The sequence below is a fragment of the Arvicola amphibius genome, chromosome 13 (assembly GCF_903992535.2).
Source record: "Arvicola amphibius chromosome 13, mArvAmp1.2, whole genome shotgun sequence".
Classification (NCBI taxonomy): Eukaryota; Metazoa; Chordata; class Mammalia; order Rodentia; family Cricetidae; genus Arvicola; species Arvicola amphibius.
Genome location: NC_052059.1, coordinates 11592609 through 11603320, shown reverse-complemented (window position 1 = coordinate 11603320; position 10712 = coordinate 11592609). Strand labels below are relative to the sequence as shown.

General features: G+C 36.7%; 1 protein-coding gene across 1 annotated transcript; it reads right to left on the bottom strand.

The window, feature by feature from the left end:
• Positions 1-1256: 1256 nt before the first annotated feature.
• Positions 1257-3776, bottom strand: Slitrk6 (SLIT and NTRK like family member 6). The gene has a single exon (XM_038309566.1). The coding sequence runs from the start codon at positions 3774-3776 to the stop codon at positions 1257-1259; it is 2520 nt and encodes an 839-aa protein (XP_038165494.1).
• Between the last annotated feature and the right edge of the window lie 6936 nt (positions 3777-10712).

Genomic DNA, 10712 nt, shown 5'->3' with positions numbered 1-10712 from the left:
TTCTATTTGCAGAGAGTATATTGAGGTTAAAATCATGACATGATTGGATCACAGCTAAGAGCAATTGATTGAAACACATTTGAAAATAGTTTTCATTTTAGTTTTATTGTAGTGAGCAGTAATTTTAATTTTCTTAAAAGGCACCCAAGAATAATTATTTTTGTGAACCAAAAATATACAAAACTGTACAGAATAAATAGTTCATAGAAATCTAGTGATACCTTCCTGTAAAATAAAGCTACATCGTCCCTCTTCCTGAGGCAACTCAAAACACTTACCTGTAGAAGTGCCTTTTCTACTAATCTATGTCATCTATCAGTGTATGTCAACAAAAATAAAATAACCTTTACTATTCATTTTATACATTTGAATTACTTGCCACAAAAGCCATATATCTATCATTGTCATCCAGTTGTAAAATTGATTAACACTACGAAAGGAAGAAAACTCACTAAATGTTCTAATCATATATACAGTATAATCTCAGTAGCATTTGAAAAAAATATCCCAAGAAGAATAGAACTTTTAACACAATGACATACCTTAGTTCACAGCAGCTTTACACCAAGAATATCCTCACAACATGTGTAGAGAAAACTAACACGTTTGCTTATTTATCCCACATGAACTATTCGTCGTCTGTGTTTTCATTCAGAAATCTTGCAACTGGCATTTATTTATTCATCCTTTGTTAAAAACCATGAATCATTAATGGCCCACATAATTACAGATTTACATTTTGTATTTGCTATTGCCATTTGTAAATTTGAGTTCCAGTTCCCTTTGTATTTATTGTGAGAAAATTTAGTGTGTTTTACAATGTGTATTTCTGACATGTATTGGTTATGAATAAATCTCATTCATTCTATATATATTTATATCTACAGTTATACTCTTAACTGATGAGATCCAATTTTATTCAGCCATGGATAAAGTGTTCCAGAAAACTGAACCTATTTAGATGGTCAACCCTTTAGGTGTTTTAGAGGAATTCTATGAAATAGAACACTACTATAATCCTTACATCAGTTGTATGCAAGGACTTCTTTTGTTTGGAACAGGCAAAATTGCCTGAAGATAATGCCATGGCTTCCTCAATGATCCCTGAGTTTCACTTCCTTCTTTTTTTTTATCTCCCACAGGATTCCTGCTGCGTTGAGTTCTGACTGATGACACCCACGTAAGGCACTTATTTCCAAGGTTTGGACTTTAAAATAGAATCACAGTATTTCTGCGAAAGCCCATAAAGAATCCATCTATGTTTGCTGCTCCAAGACTTCTAAATAGTCGGGTTCCGCATGCAAGTTAGCTTTGAGCTCAAAATATTCGTTTTTAGTCTGTTCCACCAACACCTTCCTTGGCCGTGAGTACATCAATGTTTCCATTAATTTCAGTTCCTCATGGGCTCCAGGATAGTTGACTTCCACATCTGACTGGAGCTGAGCAATGTTTTTTCTTAGATACTCAGTGATGCCCAGTTGCTGAAGTTCCCTTTCTTTCTCCAAAATGTTCCTATACAATGAACTTGCATCCTGAAAGGATAAAAAATCTGGTGAATGGTCTGTAGTTTTGTATTTCATACTTGAACCTGTAAGTGGTGAATGATTTTCCCGTTCTAAGAGGCTCCTCTGAAGAGGTTTTGCATCAGTTCCTTCTTTATCATTCCTTTCTTCAACTTCTTTCAAATGCTTAGGACCAAAGGACGGACTTCTGTAGACATGGATCATTGGGCTCACCATATGCTGCTCATAGAGAGAGGCAGAGGGTCTTTCTGTTGTATGGTGAGTTGTTTTATGACCATACATGCTGTAATGCAAGTGTACAGGACTGTTCTCTCTCACTTGCTCATCTCCTTTTTTCTTTTTATATCTTCTCCTACGGTGGAGGACAAGGACCACAATCCCCGCAGCACAGAAGACAATAGTTAGGAACACAATCAAAAGTCCCAATATTAGAACTGACAGAGGGACAGCATCAGTGAGAGAATTTAGAATGGTACCAGCTGTATCTGTGTCTGTTGTGGGAGAACTCACCATGATGTAGCTTGTCTGAGTTGGCAAAGAAGGGTTATTCACTAAACCAGGGCACAGAAGTTCACTGTTGAGGGCCTTTAGTTCTTTTTTGTCAAGATGCCCTGGGGACGTGCAGAGGATATCATCTGTCATGGTGTTTTTGCCAAGCTTGTGCAACCATTGCTGCAATCCAACCAGGTCACAGGAACAGTCCCAGGGGTTATCCTCAAGGTCAATCTGGACCAATAAGTCAAGGTCATCTAAGATATTACTTACAGGTAAATGAGTGAATTGGTTTGTTTTAAGATTGACTCTAGTTAGAGGAACACCTAAAAAAATATGTGGTGGTAAAACTTGAAGGAGGTTGTTATTTAAATAAAGAACTTTCAGTTTAGGCATTGGGTTAAAGGTCCCTGGCAATATTTCCTTTACTGCATTATATTCAAGATACAAATACTCAAGGCTGTGAAGACCAAGGAACATGCCTTTATTCAGTTTGGTTAGATGATTACCATTGAGATAGAGCTTCTGTAGTCTTGTTAGATTCATAAATGATCCTTCTTCAAGAACTTCAATACGATTGTTTCCCAAGTGAAGCATTTCCAAAGTGAAGTATTCCATCAGATCAGACTTCACTAAGGTATGAATAATATTGCCCGCAAGAATCAGCTTTCTAGGATTTTGTGGAGGAGGTTGTAGATCTGACAAGCTTTCAATATTGCGCTCTTGACAGTGGATTAGAAGTCCCGATGGAGAGAGGACTTTGCAGTTGCAAGGAATAGGACAGTATGGTACTGGAAGTTGAGTGGATGGCTTTGTCAGGTAAGGTATCAAGCCTGGTGCTTTGGTAGGTTGTTTTAAAATGGATGTATTCTTGGATGATAGGCGGCTGTCACTTGAAGATGTTATGGCCAGCAAAGATCCTGATGGATCCTCATGTTCCTCATACACTGGTGGAGTAGGACACATGGCTTCCTTCTTCAGGCGACTCAGTATGCTTCCTTTGAAAGGTGGAGGACTGTTACACACAACATCACCAATTATGGACTGTGGAGGCATGTTTTCTAACCAGTTCTTTAGCTGCAATAATTCACAATCACAGACCCACTTATTGTCCTCCAACTGGAGATCCAATATCCGTCCAATATGTTCCAAAAAACCAACATAAGGCAATGTTTGCAACTGATTTCCACGAAGATCTAGATGGGTTAAAGGAACAAATCGAAATATGTTTGGAGGAAGACTCTCAATCGCATTATCATTTAAAATCAACACTTTCAGCCTATTGAGCTTGCTGAAGGCACTTGGTTCAATAATTGTAATAAAATTATTATCAGCCTGCAAGAATTCCAGGTTTTCCAAACCCTGGAAAGTATCCTCTTTAAGAATTTCCAAAGAATTGTGATTGATATGAAGTTGCTTAAGAAGTCCAAGGCCATTGAATGCACCAGCCTCAATATCAGCAATGTTGTTAAATCCAAGGTGTATTGAGAGAGCTTTGGCAAGCCCAGAAAAGGCATTGGTGTGAAGCACTGTCAAGCCATTATTTAATAAGCTTAACTGGAAAGGTCGTGATGGTGGCACACTTATTTGGGATAATTTATTGATGCCTTTTTCTTCACAATTTATTAGCATTATGCCATCTTTTTCTTCACAGTTACAAAGAGTGTCACAAGAACCTCTGACTGGGGGCATTGGTGATTGGGACTGTAAAGATAGACAGGCAAGGAGAGCTGGGTAAAGTAGATGAATCCACAGCTGCATGATGTCCTATGTTTGGATCTGACTCTGCAAAAAAAAAAAATGCATAACAAGGGATTTTAATGGGAAAAATCAAGGAGATGTGTCTGACAGGTTTTTGTATACAAAGAAAATTACTCTGAAACTATGAACAGCTTGCTAGCTTGCTGCAAGTACATATTCTTTTAGTATTTGATTAAATATTTAATTTAGACAAGGCTGTTTAGTTAACTTTAACTTGTACATTGTTCAAGATTTAGGTCAGTTAAAGTTTATAATAATATATCAGCACATGTGACCACAGTTGCTAAAGACTCTGCTTTTTATAAATAAGAGAATTGCTTCCTGGTTAACTAGACACTCCATCATGTCTGAAATTGAATATGTGGGTATACATTGTCTTATTTTTCCTTGCTACAAATTCCCATACATTTCATAAAAACATAGCAAATACACACACACACACACAAACACACACACACTCACACACACACACAAACACACACACACACACACGATAAAATCATGTAGAACACTGGGGATGAAGAAATGATGCAAAGTAGGTATATAAGTGTATGTATTTTTGTATGTGCATTTGTGTTTCTAGGAAGCCAGAACTTAATGATTTATGTACAAATGTATCTCTGTTTTAACTTGTTCTGGTTTTTGCAGAATATATTCATACTATTGATAATTTTTAAAAGATAAAGAAAGATGTGCCTTTTACTACATAATGAAACTTAGCAGGATACCAATGACTCAGTTTTGACTCTTCTTTCTAGGGTAGTTTGTACAAGCTTCTACATATCAAATGGATATGCTTAAGAATACCCACATTTCGACAAAGTCACACATGTAATTTTGGATTTCTAGATGTGAGATATGTCCAGCTCCTTTATAATTTCAGCATTAATGCAGTAAAACTTAACTAAACAAAAAGAAAATAATCTTTAACATTCATTTTAATATACTTTAAAAGAAAAAAAACATGCTTCATGTAAAGGTCTGGCCAATGACTTGCAAAGGACACACTAAGCAGGCTGCAGGACATTGAATGCCATCACAAAATTAAGCTTTCAATAGGACATGTATTTCAAACAATATGCTCTAAAATAAACTGAACTCTTGTAAAAATGTATGCCTAAATTGTATCAAAATGATAGCTTAGGAATACAGCATGTTTCTAAATGCCCACAAAAATGCAAGTGTGGATGTCAATCAGGAATCCCCAGAAAGACTCAAGTTAAAATGATTGCAGTGGCAGACACATATAATTCTATATACATAGAAACTTTTTCCTTTTCTTAAATACTTAACTACAAGTAGATAAATGAAATAAAAAACAAGCACCATATATCACAACTATTCAGTGCTACAAACTAATAAAGGCTTTCAGTTTTGTAGATAAAATATAAATACTAAGTTTGATTAGAATGTATGTATAGTCACATAAAATATCCCACAATTTGTCAATAAGACTGAAAGTAATCCTTGCTCCATGAAAATATATTGTTTCCTTCAAAACATACAGTCCAAAGTTTCAGGAAGGCAAAAGACAACAAAAGGAACAAAGCAATAGAAAGCCTTTGCATGTCAAGACAAAGTTAGGAGGTTTTACATTTCCACAGGGAAGACAGACTGATTTAAAACAATTCTGAGAGCTCTGCTCAGAACTAAGAAGCTTGTGTTGGAGCCCTCAGCTTGTGCCTTGGCTCACGAAAGTCTAAGCAATTCATAAATTACTAACAAGGAGTTTGATTTATTTCATCAATTGCAGCATCCTGAGAACACAGTAAATATTTTCCAGATGGCAATAGTTTATTTTTATCTTATAAGCAACTTACGCTATCCAAAATGTGCATGGAAAAATTTGTAATCTTTTCAGGAATATACAAGGCTTTCAAGAATCAATCTCTATTTCACATATCTAACACAATCTTACAATAGTCACAACTGCATTTGCAAATTATCAAGGAATGCACATTTGCCTGACAGAACCTTATAAAAGTATCATATGAAGTTCAGAGAATCGTCTAGTATTGGGCCCAGACTTGAAAGTCAACCATAACATTTAATGTTTCTACAGGAAGCACATACTTTTTTAGTTTATAATCACAAACCACATGTTTTAAAAGAAATAATAGTATATTATGATATCTGCTTGTTCCTACGCAGCTGTTGAACTAAACGCTGGTTGCTGAAGAGAACAGGCATCTGCTACAGTGTTAGCTTGGCCAGTAAACAAAAAGGAAACTGAGTATCCTTTAAGGAAAAGATGAGAGAGAGAGAGAGAAAGAGAGAGAGAGAGAGAGAGAGAGAGAGAGAGAGAGAGAGAGAGAGAGAGAGAGAGAGAGAGAGAGAGAGAGAGAGATTCACTGGTTTCATGATAATGCAAACACCCATATAAGAAGAGGCTGGAAGCATTCCTCTTACCTGTAAAGCAGACACTTCCTGGCACTATCCAAAATGCACAGCTGGAAGAGGTGTCCAGAGTCAATCAGTTTCTTTATTTAAAAACAAATCACCGATTTCAGTGCGCTTACTCCTCAAATATCCCTTTTCATCAAGTCCCGGAGGTTCAGAAAGTTAAAACATCTGGCCAAAGACAAAACAGTGAGCACTTATTTTCAGTGAAAGTATTGCAGGCAGAGCGCAGACTGGAGCATCCTGAAGCCGTAGTCCTTTTCCTCCCAATTAATATTCACGGCATACTTCACAGCAAAGCTGACTTTGCTTTGCATATAGTTAACCATTGACAAGCTGCAGATCACAGTAAATAAACAAGATGTTTTGCCGAGCTGGGGGTGCTCACTCTTTGTTTTCTTGGGCTGTAGATCCAGACTGCTGCAATGCCCTCCTTCCTCTCTTTCTAGTCTTTCTAGTTAGCTCAGTTTCTTATTAGTCAGATTGCCAAGGACTGGGAGGTAGGCGTAAATAAAGAGACTTCTTGGCTTTTGACTCAGCCTTTAAGCCCTTCCCCATCAGAAGTGCTTTAATCTGCCAGTGTCATATAACACAGGAGACAGCTCCACCTTGGGACTGTTCAACTCCTCCTATTTCTGCCAGCGGCCCTTGCACTGCTTTGCAGGGAATACAGAGCAAATGAATTTTGATGCAAATAATCACATGTGGCTTTAAATGCTTAATAATGTGTTCTATTAAGAAAGAAAGCTGAATAACACAGTGTTAGAATGTTTTCTTGCCCAGCAGTGTGCTGTACACCCCCCCCCCACACACACACACACTACACGAATGTACACTAAAATGACAAGCAGGCTGCCTGCAGAATTGTTACTTCCTCTCACTTAAAGACTCTTGTTTGGAGTTGAAATTGGCCACGAATTAAATTTTGAAATGCTAACAAAAACTGCTTCACTGAAGAACATTTTTTTCCATTTATTCTTTAAAAAAGAAATCAAAAGCGTTATGTGTGAGTCTAAAATTCAGGCTTCATTATTTGTTCCTCTAGAGCTGATGATTTATAATGAAATTAAACTAGGTGTTATTGCTGTATCTCTTTCTTTTTTTTAGATTTTTGTTTATAATCAAAAGGCAATTATTTTTAAAAGGTATTTAAACAAATAAGATTATTGACATTGGTTTTTATTTTTATTATTGATATTGGTTTTTAAGGGGCATGTCATATCACAAAATATGAAATTATATCTCACAAATCAAAGTTAAATAAGTTACATATGTAGTAATTGTAATGTTCTGACTTAATTGCATTAGTTGAGATAGAAAATAGTTTTCTAAATAGCTCATATTTAAAATTATTTATTTCTTCAAATCTTAAAAGTTTTAAAATCTTTTGGGGGAATTACAGGCCAGATTCTTCAGTCCTCCAAATGTTTGTTTGTAAGAAACTATTTCAAACTATTCTAAATGTCTGACCATTTTATTTTTAATGAATATATTAGAAACAAATATTTATTTTTCAAAAACAGTCTGTCTAGTGTTACTTTTACCTAAATATTCTAAAGGCCATTTGTACAATCTTAGGTCTCATTTCAGAAAGTCTCACTAAAAATGTGGGAGGATGCTTAAATTGTCACAAAGGAAGAATAATACATTGAATTATGATTGAAATGACTGATAGCAGGTACAGAACCGTGTCTTCAAGGGATTTATAGCTATCTCTTTATATTACATTCTTTACCCACTGTGCTTCTAACATGCCAGTGGTATTGTGTGCATTGAAGTTGAATACTGTCAAAAGGTCAGGAAAGAAAATAAAAGAGAGGAATAGGAGGATGAAGAGAAGCTATTATACTAAATCTAGAGAATCACTATTTCAATTTGTCACTGGTGCATTACTTCCACCTACTTAACAATACAGACAGGTAAGTACAAAATAGAATTGTCACCAATCAGGGCAAGAGCAGGATCATGAAGAAAGGTCCAGTGAGGGTCTACCATCAATGAGTGTAGTAGAAAACAGAAAACAATGACTCTCTGCAATGAAGATTAGCAGGGAAAGATACATAGATAAACAGGTTTACTACTTGTCTCTTTATGTTACAGTACAGCTTCCATGACAAGATTCTCACCAACCCCTATTTTTCTTTTCTTTTTTTCTCTTAAATTTTGTCTGGAGCCGGGACAGTGGCACTGCAAGGATAGAGAGCAAATGCAGAAGGGCAGGAAATGAATGGAAATGCAATCAAGATTCATGATGTGAAAGACACAAATAATAAATAAAAAGAATTTTTTTAAAGAAGTAAGAGAGTTGAGAAACCCCCAACCGTCTGCTGAAGACAGAGTTTCCTCAATGTATTGTTTTAGTGCTGGAAGAAGAACCCCTAGAGAAAGACAAGTCTGTGCTCAGAATTTCATCATGGCAAATGGAAGTGTGTGCTCTACACCCTGACACATTTACCCAGTAGCAGCCGTGTGTGAACATAGACCTGTTTTCCAGCAGCAGACGTACTCTATCTTGAATTATTTGGCTATATATTTTTATTTTATTCCGCAAATTTCTCTTTAATTAACAAGAGGAATGAAAAGAGTTAAGAAGCTTTAGTATCACCCAGTGTCAAAATGCTCTCCAGTCGTTCCTAAGGACTTTTGTTTATTCCCAGCCCTGAAACAATTTCGCTTGTTCTGTAACATTCACCTGAAAGAAAAAGACTTGTTTCCAGTACAATCTGTAAGATTTCAACAAAATAAAAATGATGAAATCTCATGTCTAAGCCTGATCTCAGGTTTAGCTAAACATAAACCTTAGAGCACCATGGTCCTAGGAAATCTTCTGTCCCTAGGTTGCACTCACTGCAATAATCAGCAATTCCATTTGACAGATAGAGAAAATCCAAAGTCAATGATGGGAGCATATTAACAATTGCTACAAATAATGGTTCCTTAAACAAATTTTCCCATCTTTCCCAGTTGTACGGTACTGCAATTGATATAAAAAAATTGGGGGCTGGAGAGATGGCTCAGTGGTTAAGAGCACCGCTTGCTCTTCCAAAGGTCCTGAGTTCAATTCCCAGCAACCACATGGTGGCTTACAACCATCTGTAATGAGATCTGGTACCCTCTTCTGGCCTGCAGACATACATGTAGACAGAATATTGTGCACATAATAAATAAATAAATATTAAAAAAGAAGTCAATTCTCAAAAAAATTGATCAGCATTCAGCATAATAGGTTTCCTTACCCTTCTCACTTAAAGCACACACAAATTAACTCCAAGATGGGATATGTTCAGAATTAATGTTAGATACACACACACACACACACACACACACACACATGCATCTATATCTTCACACACACCACACACACACACACACACACACACACACACACACACACACACATATATGGTTACATTTTAATTTTCTTTGTAGCAATACCTTTGATATCTAGCGTATGCAATTCTAATAGGTAAATGTGTAATTATTTTATTAAAATGGGGAATATCATGAAGCTAGAAGAAATGAATCTATTTTTGTTGGTCTCTTTAGAAATGTGTTCATTAAAATTTATGCATTAAAATTTATGTTGAAGTCGGGCGGCATTCCTGCACTCTTTTAGCCCAGCACTTGGGAAGTAGAGGCAGGCAGATCTCTGTGAGTTTGAGATGATCCTGGTCTGCATAGTGAGTTCCATAACAGCCAGGATTGTTACACAGGGAAACTCTGTCTCAAAAAAAAAAAAAAAAAAAGATGTTGAAGAGTTGCACGTGTTCCAGATCTCATGGAGGAGACAGAAGTCATCTTAATTGCCAAAATGCAAAGTTTAGACAGGAGTTAATTTAGTAAAATTTGGGATACTAATGCATACCCATGGGATACATAGAATGAGAAGGCAGAGACGAAGCATGGAAAAGAAAAAAGAAAGAAAAAATAAAACAAGGGTCACGGTTGTGTAGCTCAGGTGGTATTTTCCAACATTTCTGACACCCTTCCTGGATCCCCAATGTTGCATAAGGTCCAGGAGAACCTTGATCATGGAATGATATAGATAATTCCAGGGGCAAATTTGTGGGGGATTGATTGATATAGAAAGTCTGCCCATACTGCATTATTCAATAAACAGTCCTGAACTGTGTCAGTGAAGGAAGCTAGATGAGAAGCGGCAGCAACAGCAGCATTGAGAAATCTGCTCCTCCCCACTCTCGACTGTGGATGAAATGGAAGGCTCCTGCCTTTATGTTCCTGAAGTGATAGACTGCAAAATGAAATTTTAAGTGAAGTAAAACCTTTCCCAGCTAAGCCGCTTTGGGTGAAAGTGCTTTATGACCCCATCAGAAGAGATATTGCAGTATTTCATGTGGGATGACATGTAAGATGTTAGAGGTGCTGGTTAGTTTATGTCAACTTGCCATGAGCTAGTGTCATTTATGAAGTGGGAAACTCAGCTGACAAATCTCTCACAGACTGACCAATGGAAAAGACTGTGGCTCAGTTTTTAATTTGGTAATTGATGTGGAAAAGCACAGCCCATTGTAGGTG

Bases quoted from the DNA above. Each gene is read 5' to 3' on its own strand.
- Slitrk6 (XM_038309566.1), bottom strand. From the start codon at position 3,776: ATGCAGCTGTGGATTCATCTACTTTACCCAGCTCTCCTTGCCTGTCTA.